A 20762-nucleotide genomic window follows, 5' to 3' on the forward strand; every position below is an offset into this window, starting at 1 on the left:
TCTGCCCGCCTCAGCAAGACACCCAGGCCAGGCCAGGAGCAGGGTGGGTGGGGAGGAGGCTGGGGGCTGAGCCCCTCTGGCATCTCCCGGAGCTGGGGGGGCCCAGCACAGCCTCGGGGACCACGGAGCAGCCCCCGACGCTGGGGTGGGCCCTGCTCACGGGCTTTGGGAAAATAAAGAGGAAGAAAAAGGAGGGAGTGGGAGGCAGACAAGAAGTCAAAGGAGCACTTGTTCTGCTAAGTAGCTGTTTTGTTGTCAAAAATTGGCCCCAAACTCTGTCTACCGGAACTCGAGGGCAAATATTCCTCTGCCACACCCACCTCCCTGTCACCGCCAATCATGCCACACAGCTGACTGCACACACCGAGACACACCACCCACCTCCTTTCAGCCCCGGTCCCCTCCCTGCCCTGGCACAGCCCAGCCTCGGGACCTCAACCACTCTCTTCCGTTCTATGTTCTTCCCAAGAATTCACCCAAAACCCTCAGCTAGAGCAGAAATCAAAGCTCTCCTATTCCTGGCTCCGGGAAAGTGCTGGGGCTGTACCTCCAAGCGGGCAGCCCACACGACCCCCCGAAACCCCCATCTCTACCCAGAGCACGGCTAATAAATGTGAGGAAAAGCAGCGGGCCTGGTGTGGCGAGAGGGAACGAGGGAGGGCCAGGGGTAGGGGATGAGGTGAGAGGCAGTGCGGCCAGATGGGGCAGGACAGAGGGGTGTGCGGTGGTGAGGAAGGTCCAGTGCCAGAGGCGGGCCCCACAGAGCCAGGCACGTCCTGACCTAAGACCCCACTCAGAGGCACACGATGGAAGCAGAACAGTAGATGTGGGGCCCCCCTGCAGCCTGGGAGGAGCCTCCTATCTCCTCCACACTCCGACAGATAGGCAAGGCCCCCAGCAGACAGAGAGCGTCGAGGATGCCACAGGACTGTGGTAAATCCCACTCCCCTCCCTCAACCGCATCCCTCTCGAGGACAATCCCAGCTGATCTCTCCCCAGAGGGGCAGCCACGTGGGCAGCCAAGGTGGCACGGCCTGGCGTGTTCCTGCCTGCTCCCAACCTGCCCACCACGCCCAGGCTCCGTCTGCCCGTCTGTCTCAGCCTCACAAGTAAGCACCACAATGACACCTTCTCCTGCAGGGCGCAGAGACAGCAGGATATCACTTCATCCTCACGAGGGCCTCCGGGCCTGTGGGGCGGGGCTGAGGCGCCCACTGACCTCGGAGGACACAGAGAGGGAAGGCACTTGCCCGGGGACCATGGGGTCCAACCCCCTCACCATGCAGCACAGAGAAGGGCTCTCACCCTGGGCCTCCTAACACCTGAGGAGACTCTCTTTTCTTCCCCTGTTCCCTCAGAAAACGCCCAGTCACACAGACAAAGAAAGCCTTGTGGGTGGTGGGGCGGTCAGGGGAGAACGGGCCCCCAGCCAGAAGTGGGTGTGCCCCTGAGAAGTGGGGTGTGGCCCCCGGAAAATGAAGGCAGAGGCCATCCTGCCGAGATGGCATCGTTCAAGCCGATGGGGGTTCCACAGGCAGCAGTGTGAGGGGGCTGTGGGCGGCACCTTGCCTAACCCGCCCACTGGGCCCCTGGGTTGAATGGGTTCTGTCCGAGGTCCATGACTCAGCAGCCAGGAGGGAGAGGGGAGTTAGTGGGGGGAGCAGAGGTCTCACCTCGGAACTTCTTAGGAGGGTTGTCCAGGTCCCCAGCCGCGGGCTCCACGACACAGCGGTCATCCACCAACCTGGGCGACAAGGCAGCTGGGTCAGCAGAAAGAAGACACCCACCTCCCCAGGTGTCCCTCCCTCAGGGCAGGGGTTTCCAGGGCACCAGGGAGGCCCCCAAAGAAACCTCTCAAGGGATGGAGTGGGAGGTTGGGATTCGAAGATATAAGCTTTTACATGTAGAATGGATAAACAACAAGGTCGTACTGTAGAGCACAGAGAACTATATTCAGTATCCTGTGATAAACCATAATGGAAAAGAATATGAAAAAAGAATGTATATATATGTATAACTGAATCATTCTGCTGTACAGCACAAATTAACATAAAATTGTAAATCAACTATACTTCAATTTATACTTTTTAATTGAAGTATAAAGTATACTTTATACTTCAATTAAAAAAAAAAACAAAGAAACTTCTCCATCACTGACAACCCCCTGCCATCAGGTCATCCCCTTTCCTGGCACCACTGTTAAAATGCGAGGTGTCCTGGGTGGAGATAGGGGAGACCCCACAAAAAGCTCAGAGACACACCCAGACCACCCCCGACCCCCCAGCTGGAGCTGTCCCATGGGGACCTGCTGCCAGTCTGGGCTGTCACACACTGCGGATATAACTCCTGTCATAGCCCTGAGACCCTGCCCAGACCTGAAAAGGCAGCAGGTGATGGAGGAAGAGAGAAGGGGACGGAGAGACAGAGAGGAAGAGAGAGACAGAAAAGACAGAGTCAGAAAGATAAACAGGATAAGAAACAGAAACAGAGAGAGCCTAGAGACAGATGAACAGATGAGAGAAGCTTATGAGACACCGAACTACGGGGACAGGCCTCCGGGTCTCAAAGACAGGACAGTGAACCTTGCACCTTCCCGACCTCAGTCAGGCCCATTTCATACTCTCTGCTTTGGTCACCCTTGGGCTTGAAATTCCTCCCTTCCAGCCATGGCTGAGGTTAATCTTGAGTCTCTGGAGGACACCCACTCATCCATCCATCCCCCCATTCCTGCATTTAACATTCTTCAGTGCCACCCCAGCCTCCAGGACAAAGTGATGATGATGACCTACTATTTCAGAGGCCAACTCTATCTCAGCACTTCACAACCACTTCCTCTGAATTCTCACCAACTTCCCCCAAGGGGCTAGTCACGAGCACCATTTTACAGAGGAGGAAACTGGGTTTGAACATTAAATAATTTGTCTGAAGCCACAGAGCTAATTCCAAAGCCTCCTTCTGCGCCTCCCCTCCTTGGATTGGCCAACAAGGCCTTTTGTGATCTGACCTCCACCCACTCCCTAGCTAGCCTCGTTGTACAACCTCCTTGCCCCAGCTGTGCTAAACCTCCGGTTGATCTCAAGGTCCCTGGAGCTCTCGTCTCTACAGAGGTGGTCCCAGAAGCATGGGGGTGCAGGGGTTGCTGTGGGGGACCTCTCCGTGACAGGGAGGGGAGGGGAGAGGGCAGCTTGCTGCAAGGACTCACTTGGTCCCCTTCCCCATCCCCAGCCTCTAGCTCAGTCCTTAGCCCTCTCCCCTTCTCCATCAGCGCTGACCCTTGGTCATCTCGGCCACAAGCATGGGTTCAAAGCACCACTTATACATTCACTGATGACTCCCACCTCCACCTCTGCCCTCCCTCTTCCCCCAACTCCAGATTCGTAGATCTAACTGCCCACTCCACGTCTCCACTTGGATGTCCGCAGGCATCGAAAACTCAGCACGTTACAAGCTGAGCTCCTGCTCTCCTTGAAGTCCTCCCCATCTCAGCTGATCCATCCTCCCAATTGCTTGGGCCCAAAATCTTGGGTCAATCCTTGGTCCTCTCTTCCACTCGTCCTTCAAACCTAATCTGTGAGGAAACCCTGTGGGCTTTATCTTCAAAATATGTATGGAATCTGACTTTAAAATATGGCACAAATGAACCTATCTACGAAACAAAAACAGACTCACAGATATAGATAACAGACATGGTTGCCGGTGGAGGGGATGGAGGAGGGATGGACTGGGAGTTTGGGATTTGCAGATGCAAACTAGTATATATAGGATGGATAAACAACAAGGTCCTACTGTATAGCACAGGGAACTATATTCAATATCCTGTAATAAACCATAATGGAAAAAATAGGAAAAAGAATATACATAGATAACTGAGTCACTTTATTGTACAGCAGAAATTAACACAACATTGTAAATCAACTATACTTCAATAAAATTTTTAAAAATATATACATATGATGGGACTTTCCTGGTGGTCCAGTGGTAAAGAGTCCACCTTACAATGCAGGGGACGCGGACTCGATCCCTGGTCAGGGAACTGAGATCCCACATGCCGCGGGGCAACTAAGCCTGCACACCGCAACTACTGAGCTCACGCGCCTCAACTAGAGAGCCTGTGTGCGACAAACTACAGAGCCCACGAGCCCTGGAGCCTGCGTGCCACAACTAGATAGGAGCCCACACGCCACAACGAGGAGCCCACGTGCCGCAGCTAGGACCTGAGGCAGCCAAAAATAAAAAATTAATTAATTAATTTAATTAAGTAAGTTAAAAAATTAAAAAATATATATACGTATGGAATCTGACCTCTTTTCATCGTGCCGCCACCACCACCCTAAGTCCCCACCAGCTCTCACCTAGATGTAACTGCCTCCCCATTAGTCTCCTGGCCCCCCCTCTCATCTCCCTACAGCCTGTTCCCCACTTAGCAGCAAAGGGATCCCTTTAAAAGGTCAGTTAAATCAGGGTAGTTCTTTGCTCAGAACCCTCCAGAACCACCCATCTCAGAGAACCACCCACCCAAGAACTCACTATGGCCTGAAAGACCCCACATGACCTACCACCTTACCTCTCAGACCTCATCTCCTCCCCAAGCCCCTGGCCCACTCTGCTCCAGCCCACAGTCCTCCTCCAGGCTCCTCAAACATTCCAGGAGATTTGACCCTGGCTTCTCCCTCTGCCTGGAACTCTCTGCCCCAGACACCCTCCTGACTCCCTCTCTCACCTCCTTCAGATCTCGCCTCAAATGACCCATTCCCATGGACACTCTCCCTCCCTATCCTTTTAAAAACTGTAAACTGTTCTCTCCCACACTTCTCATCTTCCTCCCTGTTCTCCGTATCACCACCCAGCCTGCTATATATTTTATTTATTTTGGTTCCTATCCTCCCCAACCTGAGATGGAAGATTCATGAGGACAGGGATGTGTCTGTTCTGCTTCCTCCTGTATCCTCAGCATCTGGACCACCTGCCTGGCGCAGAGCGGGCACACACGACATACATATTGCGTGAATTAATCATTTTACTAGCTGCTGTGGGAAGTCCACAAGAAGCAAAAGATAAGGTCCCTAAGAGAGTTTAAAATCTCATCAGGAAGACAAGTCACATACTCAGAAGAGTTCATGATATAAGGAATATGCATTGGTGCCAATCTGTGGATTTCGTCCAGGGAAGGGTGAGGTCAGAGCTTGGCCAATCAGACAAGGTGTGAAAGAAGAGGCAGAAGCTGTGCAAAGCCTCGAATAATTCATAGAATTTCCTGTAAGAGATTAGTGAATCAGATTAGCTGGTTGTCTCTTGGCAAAGCCCTGAGGGGAGGAGACACAGGATGGTAAGTTTTGGTAGGGAAGGGGATGAAGCCTCGGCCAGGGTCTGGCACCTGGCACTGCTGGGGGTGCTGGACAGCCATAGGGCATCATGGAAGTTGGTGCAACTGAGGAGAGGCTGGCGTAGTCCCCACAGCCGCCATCTTGACCAGTGCACAAGGCCCTGTGTAGGCCACCTCCCCAGAAACTCCCTGTCTGAGGAAAACCCATCCTCACCCCAGACCCCCTCCATCCCTCCCCTGGGTCACAAGTGCAGGAAAAAGACATGCAAAAGTGGATGCCTGGCGTGCTTTTCCTAATCCCCCTGGCACAAATCTGCCTGGTCATTATGTGGATGTCCTTCTGTCCCCGCCCACTCTGGCACAGCTTCTGAAACCCTGTGTCTCCAGCTCAGCCCCTCCCCAGTGCCCAGTGGTTTACAAAGCAGGGCACTGCTTTGGGAGCGCAAGCTGAAGCCACTTAGAAAAGGGGAGGGACTGGTCAGGAGGGGAGCATGGCCTCCAGGAGGAGAATTTCAAGCAAGGTTGGGAAGGAAAACATCCCAGACCTGCAGCCAAGAGGGGTCAGGAATGGTAAGAACAGAGAAGCAAGCCACGTGGACGGTTAAAAAAAATGGCAGGGGGCTCCCACAAGGTATCAGGAAAACAAGGTCAGGAAGATGGGACTTTCAGAACCTCCTCCTGGATCCAACATTCCACCCCCTCCCTCCTCCAAGTGTGGGTTCTGGATGAGCAAAATCGACTTCCCTGGGAACGTTCTGTACCCCTCCCCTGCAGCCTCTAAGGGATGGCGCCTCGCCCCTCCCATCATTTCATTTCCTAGCTGTAGCTGAGGGCAGCCCTCCACCAAGTCCGTAGGCAAAGAAGGCAGCCAGCAGCAGGATGTTTAGAGAGTCCCAAAATGTCCCCAAGCGCCCCCTCACAAGCCTCCCCTCCATTCCTCTGAACCTACTCCTTAGGACTGAGGCATCCCAAGAAGGTGCTATTGGGCGGGAGGGGATGGGAGGAGTGTCCCGTGAAGCCATTAACAGATAAGCAGGAAAGCCCTTATCAGATGGGCTGCAAGGGCTGGGACAGCAGACAGGTAAGTTTTGATGGAGGAGAAGCCTCAGAGGGCGCGGCCGGGACTTCTGTCCCTCTGGGTAGAGGGAGAGGCAGCGAGGTGGTCGCCGAGCGCCCCGCCCCCGCCCCTCCGAAACCCCGCCCCGGCCCGCCGAGACCCAGCTGACGCGCCCAGCTAACGCGCCGAGGCCGCAGTGCGCTTTCCGTCCGCCCGCCCGAGCCCCGCCCCCGCCAAGAAGCGAAACTCGCCTCCCAGTGTGTGGCCGTCGCCCCAGCCGCGTCGCGGAGGGGATGCGAGCGCGGCCTCGCCCCGGCCTGCCTCCGACTGCCAGCCGCTGCCAGGACGCTGGGCCTGTGCCAGGAGCGCCCGGGGGCGGTGGGAGGCGGGCGCGAGGGGCTGGGCGCGGGACAAGCCACCAGCGCCCGCGCTTTCCTCACCCCGCGCCCGGGAGCCCGCGGAAGGCGGCTCCGAAGGACCCCTCCCCACCTGGTGGCACCTATATCCCGGGCCGTAGCTCCCCCGTTCTCCCTCATGGTGGGGGTATCTGTGTGGATTGGTGTCCGGCTTCCGGCTTCCGATGCGCACCTGGCGCTCTAATCAGAGCCGGGTTCTCCTGGGAGAAGTTGCCGCGTCGCTTCACTGTCCCCCTCCCCTCCCTAGCGCGTCCACCTCCGCCCAAGATCCAGGGAAGGGCCTACTCCCGCGCCCCGCCAGTCCTCTGATCTCGCTGTCCCCCCCTCCACGCCTCTGCACACGCAGAAGCTCCCTCCGAGTCCTGCCATCTTCAAGGCCGCGCTTAGGCTCCTGCAGAGCTCCCTGCCCCGTTTCCACCACATGAGGCATCACCCCTTAACTAAAGGCACCCCAGCCAAGATCATCTTAGAAAATCCGACGCTCCGATGTGCAGAACACTTTAGTTTATAAATTACACCCGATACCTCGTTCCATTCTTACCACAGTCCAGTGTGGCGCTCACTGAGTTAAAGGGGCCACTGGGCCACACAGCTGGTCAGTTGATGGTACCTGTACAATCTAGGTCTCCATCGGTTCAACAAAATCTTACTGCAAAGGGATTATGTGCTGGGTGTGGTCCCCACCCTCTGGAAGCTCACGTCCACCATGCTGTGTGCTGTGAGGACAGGAGCCACGACCTTCACCTGTGCAATCCACCCCCCACCCCCCACCCCCCCAGCCCAGTGGACACTCAGGAGCCCTGAGGACAGTCTGCTGTAAGCCTTCTATCCACTGGGTGACACAAGATGAGTTTGAGCCTGCACTGTGCAGGGCCCAACAGGGCATCAGTAGAGTGGGCAAGGGGAGGGGGTAGTAGGTGTAGGGGGGGTCGGGCAGGAAGCCTGTGGGCAGGCCTGCCCTGGACCCTCTGAGCAGGAGTTGGTGGACATCTCTGCTCTAGAAGGATGTGGAGAAGGGCGCTGTCCCTGAAATGCCCCCGGGGTCTGCACCCCAAGACCTTGGTCTGAAGGAAGAGGGAAAGGCACATGCATCCAGGGGCCTGGCTGGCCCCATTCTGACCAGGGTGGACTTTGAGATCCAGGTGGGAGCCATGGAAAAGGCAGTGGGGCAGGTCAGTGCTGTCCGGAAAGATTAGATAAATAGGAGGAAGAAGGGAGCTAGAAGTGGGGCAAGTGACTATCAGAGGAGCAGCTAAGGGAGGAGGACACCAGACTAGGGAAATCCCAAAGGGTCCCCAGACTGCCCCTCCCTGATCTAGCCTGGAAAAGAGGGTGGAGGGGGAAACTGACGAGCTCAGGTCACACGACAATTAAAGAACAGCCAGTTCCAAACCCCAGATCCCCTGACTCCCAGCCCAGGGCACTGGCCACCACCCCACAGATCTAGGCTAGACCCACAGAAGGCCACGCCCAAAGCAGTCACTGTCAGAACACTGGGATTGGCTGGTGGAGGATGGGGGCCTTGGATTCCCCCTCCCCAAAAAACCAAAGTCACATCCACTAGGTAGGGGTGGGGAGAAATATTGGGAGAGGAGCCCAGGTTCACTGGCTGGGATCACTGGCCCGTCGGAGAAAAGAACTTCACTTCTGCATCCCTGCAAAAACACCCATTTACCTGACCTCTACAGGTCTTTACCAAGGATCCACCTTGAGCCACCGAAGGGACCAGTATATGGAATTTAAAACAAGCATGGCTCATCCCTTCAGAGAGCTTAAGTCTAGGAAGGACAGTAAGCCACACACTCAGGGAACCCCCAAGAGCCTCTCCAGTGAGGAAGAGAGACAGCAAAAGTGACTAAACTTGGCCCGACAGAAATAAGGGCCCCTGGCCGGGGCACAAGCCTTCAGGGCTCTGCCTCTGCCGCAGGCCTGGGTTGCTGGCTCTCAGGACTGGGTGGGCTCTGGCGAGTCCTGGGGTCTCTGTTAGGCCAAGGAGAAGAGGGATGGGGAGCAGGAGACACAAGAGAGAACTGAGAAAAGGCCGAGAAGAGGGGCAACCCTGGGCCACCTAGCCCACCCTTCCCTCACAGGTCGGCCTTGCCCTGCCCAGGCCTCTCTCCTGCTCTCCATGCGGGGACTGGGCTCTCAGCCCCGCAAACCTGACATAGTAACTGAGGCTGGAGGAGCCTTAGCAGGGCAGCCCTGAAGCCCAGGCCGCCCTCCTCCACATCCCTGCTTGGCTCTCTGGGAAACAGAGCAGCAAAGCAGCCCTGATGACTCCAGAAAGTGAGACAAGTCTACAGCCTCCCGCTTATCGGGGGAGGTAGAAAGAGGTGGGGGCCGGGCGTTGCTTTAGATTAAAGGCGACGTAAGAGATATAAGAATCAAATTAACACGTGGACCTTGAGTAGATCCTAATTTAAAGAAACCAGTGGTCAAGGCTAGACTGAGAACAATTGAGTGTATTATTGGACTATGGATTGAGCATCGGACGCTATTAGGAAATTACTAATTGGTATGATAACAGCACTGTGGTTACACAGGAACATAGCCTATTTCCTGTAAAATGAAGGATGTAGAGGTGAAAAAAATGCAATGCATGTAATCTACCATAAAATACTTCAGCAAAGAAGAAACAGCAAATATGGCAAAATGTAAACAACGATTAAGTCTAGGTGGTGGATATGTGGGTGTTCTAAATGGTTCTATTTTTTTTTTTTTTTTGGCCGTACCACGTGGCACGCGGGATCTTAGTTCCCTGACCAAGGATCAAATCTGTGCCCCCTGCATTGGGAACATGGAGTCTTAACCACTGGACCACCAGGTAAGTCCCTCTCTCTACTTTTATAAATTATATATATGCCTCCGGTTGGTGGTAAGGGGTCAAAGGGACAGCACAGGCCAGAGCTGTAAACACTCGGTGAAGTCCGTCTATCATCAGCTGCAGCATCTCTGAGACACAGACTTAATTCTCCCTCGCATGACCTCTATCACCCCCATCACCCATTTCTAGACTCGGACCCTGGAGAGCCGGCTCTCCTGCAGGCTGGTAGAAGCGGGTGACGGCTGGCTGGCTGGCTGAGTGATGGGAGAGGGATCTGTGAACCAGATATGCACAGGTGTCTGCCTCAAACACCGGCAGCTGCCCCTGGGCTAAGATTTATGTTCACTGTCTCTCCTGGCTCTGCCCACTTGCCAGCGAAACAAATATGTACCTTTACACACCACAGTGATCATTTTACTCCCCCACTCAATCCCCTGCAAGGAGTCCCTACTGTCTGTCTCCTCAGGCGGGAAGCCCTCTGCAGTGTGTCCTCCCCGCCCCCCAGCCCACACCCCAGGCGCACTGTGCTGTCAGCGCCCAGTCTCATCTCCGCCCTGGTGTGAAGAGTCCTGCAGCCTCCTCTCCGGTGGCGTGGCGCGCAGGGCTCCTGCTGGCTTACGTCCCCCACCCCCACCCCAGCAAATCGCTTAGCCCCACTGAGCCAGGGGTCCTCCCTGGAGCAGGCTGGCTACAGGCACAACCGCTGGGAACCATTGCCACTACTGGGCATGACCCGCGTGATGCACTTGGGGGAGCTCAGAGCTGACATTTAGAGGCCTGTGATGAACTTACTGGAGGTTTGGGGTCTGCTCTCCTCCCCCTCTCCCAGGCCTCCTTCCCACCTCCCTCACAGCCCCCACTTCCAGGCAGGAGCCCCCCAGCTCCACATGGGGTGAAGTGTGGCGAGCAGGCCTCGGGGTAGACTGCAGGAGACGTGTGCTCAGGGGTAACTCAAACCCAGACACCTGCCCCTAAACTGGCAGCAGAAAGCTCCTGTGACCCCCCTAAAATCCAGCACAGCACCCCACCCCCAACCCAAGCCTCCACCCCACAGCCCCACTGGGCCAAGTCAGGAAGGGGAGGGGAGGGGACACGGGGTCAGGAGCGTCGGGCAGGACAGAGTGTGAGCAAGTGGCTACGGCAGGATTCTTTAAGGCCCAGGAGCTGCACGCAGCCTGGGTCCCTGGAGTCCCTCGGTGGGACCTTGGGGCTGATCCTGTCCTCAGGCAACCCACACACCACCCCTCTCTCTACTTCACCCCCTCCCCACTGCAGCCGCCACACCCAACCTGGCCCAACCTCGAGGGCAGAGGCTGGTATTACTCCCCACACCCCTAGCACAACACTCAAACTCGTGATGTGAAGTGGGCTAGTGATGTGAAGTGGGCTAGACCCCCCGGGGCACAGGGTCCCCGTTTCCACCTCCTCCGCCACCAGAGAAATGTGCAGTTAGAGAGAGCCAGCAAGGTAAAAGATGTGCCTTGGGAATTCCCTTGTGGTCCAGGGGTAAGGACTCTGAGCTCTCACTGCTGAGGGCCCAGATTCAATCCGTGGTCAGGGAACGATCCCAAAAGCCACGCAGCCACGCGGCGCAGCAGGAAAAAATAAATAAAGATGTGCCTTCCCTTTGATCTCAGAATTCCACTTCTGGGAATCTATCCTGAGAGGATAACTGGACAAGTGTTCGGGCATGTATGGACTAGGATGTTCAGGGCAGATTGTTTGGAACAGCAAAAAATTTAGAGACCAGCTGAATGCCCAATACTAGAGTTGCTTAAATAAATGAAGGTACATCATACCAGGGGATGCTCTGTGGCCACAACAGTCGTAGGCTGGCACGCATGGGAAAATACAGGTTAATGTATTCCCCCCAGAAAGACAGGATACAAAGCCAGATGTGCAATGTGATACTGTTTTGTAAATCTTTATTTGTGTGCATAAAAGGCTAGAAAGCCCATATAGAGGCTGTCAATATAATCACAGTGGTATTACAGATCATTTTTTGTTTTAGTTTTTCAAGTTTCCTCCATGGAGCATATATTATTTTTTAATCAGGAAAAAAATATGTATTGGAATTTCCTGGTGGTCCAGTGCTTAGGACTCGGAGCTTTCAATACCGGGGCCTGGGTTCAATCCCTGGTCAGGGAACTAAGATCCCAAAAGCCACAGGGCGCGGCGAAAAAAATTTTTTCATTTAAAAAAGAAAGAAAGAAAAATATATACATTTTCCTAAAAAAACATGAGTTGCATGGATTGACCTAGTGGAGGCTGAGACCCTGCCTTGGGGCACAGGACAGGGCTAAGTCCAACATCTCATTCCAGTGAAATCACAATTAAGTGAAAGCCAAGGGCAGGTCTGAAATCTGCCAGTGGAATGTCGTCTGCACGGGAGGGGCAGTGCCCCCTCCTGAAATCACATGAGTCTCAGGGACTTAAGGCACAAAGGGCCCTTAAAGACCATCTCTTCCAGCTCTCCGCTGTACAGACTAGAACAGGCTGGACTCTGTCTTGGTTACCACTGATTCCCCAGTGACTAGAACAGTGCCTGGCACATAGTAGGTGCTCATTAGATGTTTGTTGAATGACTTAATGAAGTCTGATGAAGGCTAAGAGATGGGCTCTCTGGACCAAGGGGCAGGCAGACCCAATAGCTAGGCTTCCTCACAGCCTGTCAGCCTGAGAGGGCCCTGAGAAGGGACCCCACCCCCACCCCAGGTACACATTAGAAGCACTGCGGAGCTTTAAAAACCCAAACCTCAGATGCCCACCCCTAGAAATGTTACTACAGTTGGTCTGACATGGGACATGGGAGCTGGAATTTTTTTTTAAAGACCCACAGGGAGATTCTCGGGTGCAAACAGAGCACCTTAGAGGACAACCAGGCTGACAGAAACAGAATCTGAGAGGGAGGACCTTGCCAAAATCACCCACGCAGTTAGTGACAAAGCAGGTCCTGACCCTGGGGACCTGGGACTTCCTCCACATTTACCTCCACGTTTTCTGGGTCCTGACCTCCAATTACCACCCTCCTGGGGAAGCAGATCAGGCTGGAAGGTAGACACGGAATCCCAAGGTCACTTCTGACCCTACTCCCTGAGATCACCCAGCCCTGGGTGACACAGGTCCAGAGGCCCTGAGAGCCCCCAAATGGTGCTCCAAGGCCCAGCCACGTGCAGGCGGAGGCCATCTGACAAATCTTGGGAGCTCGACTGCAAGACCCAGTTCACCTGCACTCCCCAGCTTATCCCAGTGGTCTGGGGGCCACCCCTCTGGGCATTCAAAAGAGACCTTCTAGGAACTGGACATGAGATCCTGAGGGGCCTACCCTGCACGCTGGGCCGGTTTCCCACAGTCACTGGCCGGGAGCCATAGTAAATCCTTCACCTGAAGTGGCCCTAACCCGCCGCGGCAGCCCTGGCCTCTGCTGCCTCCCACCTGCAGTGAGGGATGAGGCAGTGTCCCTGGCCATGCTCTCCTCCCAAGAACAGGCGTGGGCCTGCTTTTCCTTCCCGGCTGAGGTCTCAACCTGCTCCAGGATCCACTCCCCAGACCCCTCCCATCCTCCCAACCCAGAGTTAATGTACAATCTCCACTGGGAGCTGTAATTACGCAGGCAGCTCTAATTGGCCTCCTCCACTTGGCTCTGCAGAGCCTGGCTGGAATCTGAAGCTGCCCCAGACTCCCTCCTCCAACAATGCCCCCCCCTTTCCACTCCCCCAGCTGAGCCAGTCCCACTGTCCACCAAGGCTGCCCCTGTCCTCATCAAATTCATTTTCTCCAGCCCTTACTGGGCACCTCTTGGGCACCGAGCATTGCGATCGCCTGGGAACTCAGTCAAATCAGCCTCCAGGGTTCGCAGACATGGGCACCAACAGCCAGGATGAAGGCAGAGGGGACCAGAGCTGAGGATGGAGGCAGAAAGATTCCGGTGAGGCTGGAGCAGAGAGAGAATCACATAGAGCAATGCTTCTCTTTAAGGCTCCAAATCCCCTGGGGCTCAAAATGCAGATTCTGATTCAGCAGGACAGGCAGGGGTGTGAGATTCTGTATTTTCTAACAAGCTTCTCAGAGCTGCTGATGCTGCTGGACCAAGGACTACACTTTGAGTAGCGATGCCTTAGGGTGTTTAGAAACCATTCCTTCACTGAGTGAAGTTCTGAGAAGGTGCCCAGCACAGCGCCTGAGTGGAGGAATGGGGTGATTAATCAGTCAATCCTGGCAAAGTGCCCAGTGTTAGAGGGCTCTACAGAGAAACCTTCAACTAATTGTAAAACAACACAGTTAACACCGGAGAGGAATGTGTATAAAGCAGTGCGAAGCACGGGGGAAAAGGGGTTAATTCTGCCGGGGTGGGGGAGGGGGGTTGGATCTCACAAAGTAGGGCCGCTTTGTACCAGGTCTGAGAGGGTGGGTCAGATTTACTCAGGTGGAGACTGGCTGAAGGGCAGGGGCAACTGGAACAAAGGTAAAGAGACGGAGACAAGACCACAAGAGCACACCAGACCGCAAAGGCGTGGGGAAGGTTCCAGGAATCCCAATCCAGGTGGTGCACCTGGAGTGTCAGGGTCGTGAAGGGGGTGGTGGAAAAAAAAAAAATAGAAAGTTAAGTTGGGGCCAGCACACGCCAGTGCTAGAGGGCCAGGCTGGGAGGGTGGGAGTGCCGGGAGGGTGGGCGTGCGTGTATCGGCAGAAGTTGGGAGCTCCTGGAGATGTTTGCACTGGGAACCCGCCCCTGGAGTAGAATGGCTCTGGGCGGTCACCAGGCCCTGCCTGAGAATCAAACTGGACTGGAGGAAGCAGCTTCCTGGGGCAGGAAGGGCCAGGGCGGGAGGGAGCTGTGCTAGGAAGCAATAGAGGGAATCCCTAGTGAGGGGATGAGGCCTGTGTGGACGGCCTTGGTTCTGTTAGATCCTCACAGGTGCTAAAAAAGCCCCCACAGGGCTTCCCTGGTGGCGCAGTGGTTGAGAGTCCGCCTGCCGATGCAGGGGAAACGGGTTCGTGCCCCAGTCTAGGAAGATCCCACATGCCGCGGAGCGGCTGGGCCCGTGAGCCATGGCCGCTGAGCCTGCGCGTGTGCTCCGCAACGGGAGAGGCCACAACAGTGAGAGGCCCGCGTACCGCAAAAAAAAAAAAAAAAAAAAAGCCCCCACAGTGTGCTCAGCCCTGAGCCTGGCACTCAGAGCAACAGAGAAGATGGTCATTTCCCAAAAGTCCCCAGTACTGTTCAGACACCAGGCAGGGGGACACCGTCTACCCCTGCATCCCCCACGTCCCCACAGTCTCTGCTCCTTCCCTCAGCTCTATCAGACGTGTTTACTATGTGCCAGGAATGCAGCTTACCCCATCCTTTGGTAAACTGAGCAAGACGAGTGAGATGTAGCTGGGAGGGAATGCAGGGCTGGGGAGTCCACATGTGAATGGGGAGGGGAATGAGAAGGCCTGGAGGGTGCTGAGATAAGGAGCGCAGGTATTCTGGAATTCCAAGTCAGCATCCATTCCCTGTTGGCTAAGCCAGACCTCCAACCCTCCCGATCTTTCCCACAGGACTAAAGCTAAACTCCCAACAAGACACCAAGGGAGCCAGGTGACTCCCACCTCCCCAGCTAAGGGCGAGCCAGCCCTGGGTTTAGAGTGCCAAGGCTGTCCTCCGAAAGTCCCCAGGGAGAGGACACCTTGCAGCTGGTTGGCATCCAGATGAGGGTAGGGTCGGCAGAAGAGGGTGGGTTTACCCTAAAATAAAACGGCTGGGTGTGCTGGGGAAGATGAGACCATTTAACACAAGTCCCCAGACTGAAAATGTGACAAAGGTAACAGGCCCTGCCCTGAGGCTGGAGAGGTGGAGAAATCACTCTTACGTCCCATCCCCATCGACTCACTCAACTGCTCTCTGAAGATGAAACCCATTTGCTCTAATTCTTGCCCTGTCCTATGCCAGCTTCAGGCCTGGCTCTCTCCAGGGACTTGAATTGATTCCTTGCTTATCCAGACCCGGTGGGGTGGCAGCCAGAATTAATTAATGTTGGTAAAGTGCTCCAGAGATCCTGGGACCAGGGACCCAGAGGCACCAGATGAGCTACTCAGGAAATTGACAGGGAGAGGCGGGGAGAAGGGGGCAGCCGGCAGGAACCTGGGACGCCTGGAAGGGGAGGGCTGCGAAGACACTCCTAGTGATGGGGGCGGGGGAGGGGGGGCGCAGGGCAGAAGAGAGCTAGGAGGAAAAGGTGCGACCCTTCAAAGGTGCGACAGGTCTGTTACTAGAGGACTCCGGGCTGAGCCTGCCCACCCCGCCACGGCTCCGCCCCACGCCAGAGCCGGTCACGTCCGGGCCCGGATGCCTTTCCCTAACTAACGCCTCAGCCACCCACCTGCCCCCTTACAGGGACCACCTGCAGAGGAAGTCTCGGCCTCCCCGCCCCTTCTGAAGAAGGGCGAGAGCGCCAGGGTGGAGGCTTCGCGAAGGGGGGCGCCTCCTGACAACTCCGGCTGGGCGCCCGACTTTACCTGGGCAAACATTTCACTTCCTTTCTCTGAAAGAAGGAGGCGAGCCGTTCCCCCTCTCCTTAAAGCTGGGGACGTCCAGGTCCTCTGTCGGCGGGAGGCAGCAGGACGCACGCAACTAGCACCAGGGCCCACCGCGCCCCCCCGCCCCGAACTCGGCTCACTCACCCCAGAGTGCTGATGAAGCCATTGACTGAGCCCTCGGCGTACAGGGAGACGATGTCCCCGATGTGGAGGAAGCTGGACATCTCGCTCATGGCTGCGGCCCTCCGGGGAGCCCGGGCGGTGGGGGCGCCCAGGGGCGCGCGGCCAGGCTAGGTGCTGAGGGCGGAGATGACCGGGGAGGCCGAGAGGGGCGCGCCCCCACCTCGGAGCCTGGCGCTTGGCGCGGCCGGGGCGGGCTAGCAGCCCCCGGGGCGGAAGGCTGCGCGGCGCGGCCCGGGAGCCGGCGGTGGCGTCCGGGTGAGGAGGTGCCCGCGTCTCGGCTCACCCGCCGCCCGCCCGGCCCGGCCCGCGCGTACCTGCAGCGTAGCAGAGCAGGAAGTCTGGGGCCGCCACACACACATGTAAATCTCGCCCGGGAGGCGGAGAAGCCACACCCCGCCCCCACCCCGCACCCGGCCACGGCCCGCCCGCCGGCACCCACGTGTGCCGGCCCTCCTCCCGCGCCCCTTGCGCGTCCCGGCCCGGTCTCCCGGACGCCGAGCCGGCCTCCTGCCCCCAGCGATTCCGAGGGGTCCCGGGGCCCCAGCGGGCTCCCGGGACAGGTTTTCAGTTCCGGCGAGTCACCAGCCAGACTCGCGGAACCGCCATCCCCAGGAGGCCCAGCCGTAGTTGGGGGCTCTCCGCCCTCGAGGTTCCCCGAACTATCTACTCCTCGGCCCTCGGGTCGCCGAGAGCCGTGCAGCAGCCCGCGGAAGGGGGAGTCCAACGACCCCGCGGGCGCTACCTTGAGTCGCGCGCGGAGGAGGTGCCTCCGAGCGCCCAGGCCGCGGTCTCCTTGCGGCCACCGCGCCGTCTCCGCGCCCAGCTGAGAGCCGTCTCCGCGCCCAGCTGAGAGCCGTCTCGCGCCGAGAGGCGCGCTCATTCCTTCGCAGCGCAAATCGGGATTCATTTTTCTCAACGTGAAAAGCCTTTTCATTGCACAACAGAAAGTGCTCGGGCTTGGAGGGGGAAATGAAGCAATGGGGTGGGTTTTGTTTTTTTCTCTCCGCATTCCTGTGTACAAAGAGATCCAACTTCCGAATCAGTTCAGCCGTTCCCTCTCCAGGAGTTGGCTCCAAAACTCCCGGCTTCTTCTTTCTTTTCTTTTAACGGGGGGAGGGGGGCAGGAGTGAAAACTACCTTCGCTAGTTAATTGCGCACCCGAGCGCCAATAAGCACAAGGCCAGTGCCGGCCCCCTGTGAGTGACCCGCTGCGGTGTCGCCGCTGAGCTCTTGCTCACGAAGTCCTGCCTTCAAACGCACGTCCCCAGCTCGCCTACTTTCTGTTCTGTTCCCGGGTGCTTGGGTGTTTGCTTCCTAGTCCTTTATTTTTGCTTCTGGGATACAGTGCTCACTGCCACCGCCATTCGATCACGTTTACTCCCTTCCGACCCCACACCCCACCCCACCCTGACTTCCTGGGAAGGGGGAGGCTTGTCCCTGGGAGAAAGGGAGGAGGGGACTGAGGACTGAAGCAGGAAGGAGAAAGACCCGGGGACGGGTGAGGCAGCGAAGAGCAGAGAGACAGCTGCTGACACGCAGGGGGGGGGAGAGAAGAGCCCCTGGGCCTGTGGCTTTTTCACAAAGACCCCTAGAATGTGGGAGAGGAGGACACCTCCGGGATTGCTGAATTCAGTGTCTTACACTCTTTTCACCAGGATCCACAGTAGCAAATAAGTTTTACATCAGACCAGTCGGCACCTTCATCTATATATAAGCAAAACAATAGTTTCACAAAACAATACTTACCCTTATGACCTGTGATTGCACTCTGATATTTTCTGTTCTGTTTGTGTTTTGGTTTGTTTTTTAATACTGATTGTGAACCACTAAATTGCTCTTTTAAATGTACCACATGGGTTGCAAATTGCAGTTGGAAAAACCTCACCCAGGCCACTCTGCCAAAAAGAGATGAGCAAAGCCCAGAGAAGGATGAACCAGACCTCTAGGTCATACAGCCGGTTCATGGCAACTGGAGCCAGAAGCCCAGCCCTTGACCCCCAGCTCCTGACTTCAGCCCAGTACTCTCTCCTCAAGAACCGTGCTGTGAACCGTGCAGGCTTTGACTCTCATAGGCCTGGGTTAGAGGCCCAGCTCTGCCATTTTTCCAGAGGCAATTCTCTCAGCCTCCATTTCCATCTGTTAAAGGCCTCTGTTTGCTTGTCTGTTAAATGGGGAGAATATTGTACCAACATGTGGGGGAAGTGGGATAAAGCCATCATCACAGCATCCCCCAGTTAAGAAGAACTGAGTATGTTCAATCTCATTTCCCTAGGACCACGTCCAGTCCCACTTCTGTAGGTTCCTGGGGTTCCCTCCACCACCCCCCTCTTTGTATTCCTATGGTCAGAATAAATTCTCCTTCCCTGATGTCCTGGAGCAGCAATCTTTTAAGTCTTATTATGAAATATTTTTAGAAATACTATTAAATTTAAAATAATATACCAAAAATATAGTGAGCACCCTGTATCTTTCCTCCAACTTTGTCAAATCTTAATATTCGGCAAAGTGGTTCCAGTATATATATTTTTAAACTAAACCTTAAAAATTCAGTTAAAAAGTGAAAAAAAAAGGGTTCCCCTGGTGGCGCAGTGGTTGAGAGTCCGCCTGCCGATGCAGGGGACACGGGTTCGTGCCCCGGTCCGGGAAGATCCCACATGCCGTGGAGCGGCTAGGCCCGTGAACCATGGCCGCTGAGCCTGCGCGTCCGGAGCCTGTGCTCCGCAACGGGAGAGACCACAACAGTGAGAGGCCCACGTACCGCAAAAAAAAAAAAAAGTGAAAAAAAATTCAGTTGAAGTTCCTTATGGATGCCTCCCAGCTACACTTCCCTCCAGGAAGAACCACTGTCCTGATTTATGCTTGTACCAGGTACAGATGTATCCATAAACAATGTACTCTATCACTCTTCAGGTTTTTTACCTTTTATATAAATAGTATCACCCCATGTGTATCCTTTGGTACTTGGAGCAGAGGTGTGACAGTCCACTTCCTGACCACATCACAATTTGTTTATCTATTTGGTCGGTGACCATGAAAGCCCTATCTAGGTTTTGGCTATTACAACTATGTTGTAGTGAACATTCTTGTCTCCTTGTGCAAACACATGAGTGTCTCTAGGGCAGAGTGTTTCAAACTATGGACTCAGATGTATTTGTGGGTCATGAAATCAAGTGAGTGGGTAAAGATCAGCATTTTTTAAAATTAATTAATTAATTAAGTTTTGGCTGCATTGGGTCTTTTTTTTTTTTTTTTTTTTGGCTGCGTTGGGTCTTTGTTGCTGCGCCCAGGCTTTCTCTAGTTGCGGCGAATGGGGGCTACTCTTCATCTCGGTGCACAAGCTTCTCATTGTGGTGGCTTCTCTTGTTGCAGAGCATGGGCTCTAGGCATGTGGGCTTCAGTAGTTGTGGCTCATGGGCTCCAGAGCTCAGGCTCAGTAGTTGTGGTGCACGGGCTTAGTTGCTCCGCGGCATGTGGGATCTTCCCGGACCAGGGCCCGAACCCGGTCCCCTGCATTGGCAGGCAGATTCTTAACCACTGTACCACCAGGGAAGCCCCAAGATCAGCATTTTTAAAAACTCATAATTGATTAGAAGGACTTCCCTGGCAGTCCAGTGGTTTTTCCCTGTGTGCAAAAAAAAAAAAAAACACATTGATTACAAAATAATGTGCATCACATTATTTTATTATTAAGTAACATAAGTCACCATTAGGGTGAAAGGTGTGTGTGGCACGTTCTGGATCACAGTTCATGCTTATTGAGGATACCTGTCCAAAAGTTTGAAAAACTCTACTCCAGAGTGAGAACTTAGAAAGTGGACTTGCTGGGTCACAGGGAAGGTGCATGGTCAACTTCCTAGGAATCACCAAATTATGCTCCAAAGTGGCCTTTCTAAGTCACCCTCTCACCGGCCACTAGAAGTATGCCCACTGAGCCATGCCTTCACCAACACTTGCTATTGTCAGGCTTTTTAGCCTGGAACTTCTTTGTACCCCCAGCATCAGAGAACATATCATGAGCCATCTTGAATTGTAATGATCTCTCTCCTTTTTGGCCTCCCCCTCTAGACCATGAATTCCTGGATGGAGGAGGCTGTGTCCATTTCATTTTGTGTCTCCAGACCAGGCCGGACATATCATAAGTGCTCACTAAATGTGAGTGTAATTGAACTGTCAAAGGAGCAGGAAGATGGGGAAAGTATATAAATTATACCAGGGGATAAAGGGAGACTGTGGGAGCCCCAGCTTGGGGTGTCGGACACCTGGGTCCCCAGGTGGGAGGTGGGAGCTTCCAGGGTGCTCTAAGCAGTTGGAAAGGAGAACCGATGGGCCGCACCCCTCCTGAGCGGCTTGAGTAGGATACTCTTAAGCTGGGGCCAAGTTCAGGCCCAGGAAGGAAGCCACCACCATCCTCATGGCAACTGGTTCAGGCCCCAACCT

General features: G+C 55.1%; 1 protein-coding gene across 1 annotated transcript in view; it reads right to left on the minus strand.

The window, feature by feature from the left end:
* ITPR3 (inositol 1,4,5-trisphosphate receptor type 3) overlaps positions 1 to 16375 on the minus strand; it is a gene marked incomplete at its 5' end in the record, with an annotated part of 66658 nt that extends 50283 nt beyond the window's left edge. Inside the window, 2 exons of the mRNA XM_082664675.1 lie at positions 1674 to 1744; positions 16287 to 16375. Of these exons, the coding sequence (XP_082520801.1) occupies positions 1674 to 1744; positions 16287 to 16375 (160 nt within the window). The remainder of the gene's footprint in view (positions 1 to 1673; positions 1745 to 16286) is intronic.
* Positions 16376 to 20762: the final 4387 nt, after the last annotated feature.

Source organism: Grampus griseus, assembly GCF_964374135.1.
Source record: "Grampus griseus genome assembly, chromosome: 10".
NCBI lineage: Eukaryota > Metazoa > Chordata > Mammalia > Artiodactyla > Delphinidae > Grampus > Grampus griseus.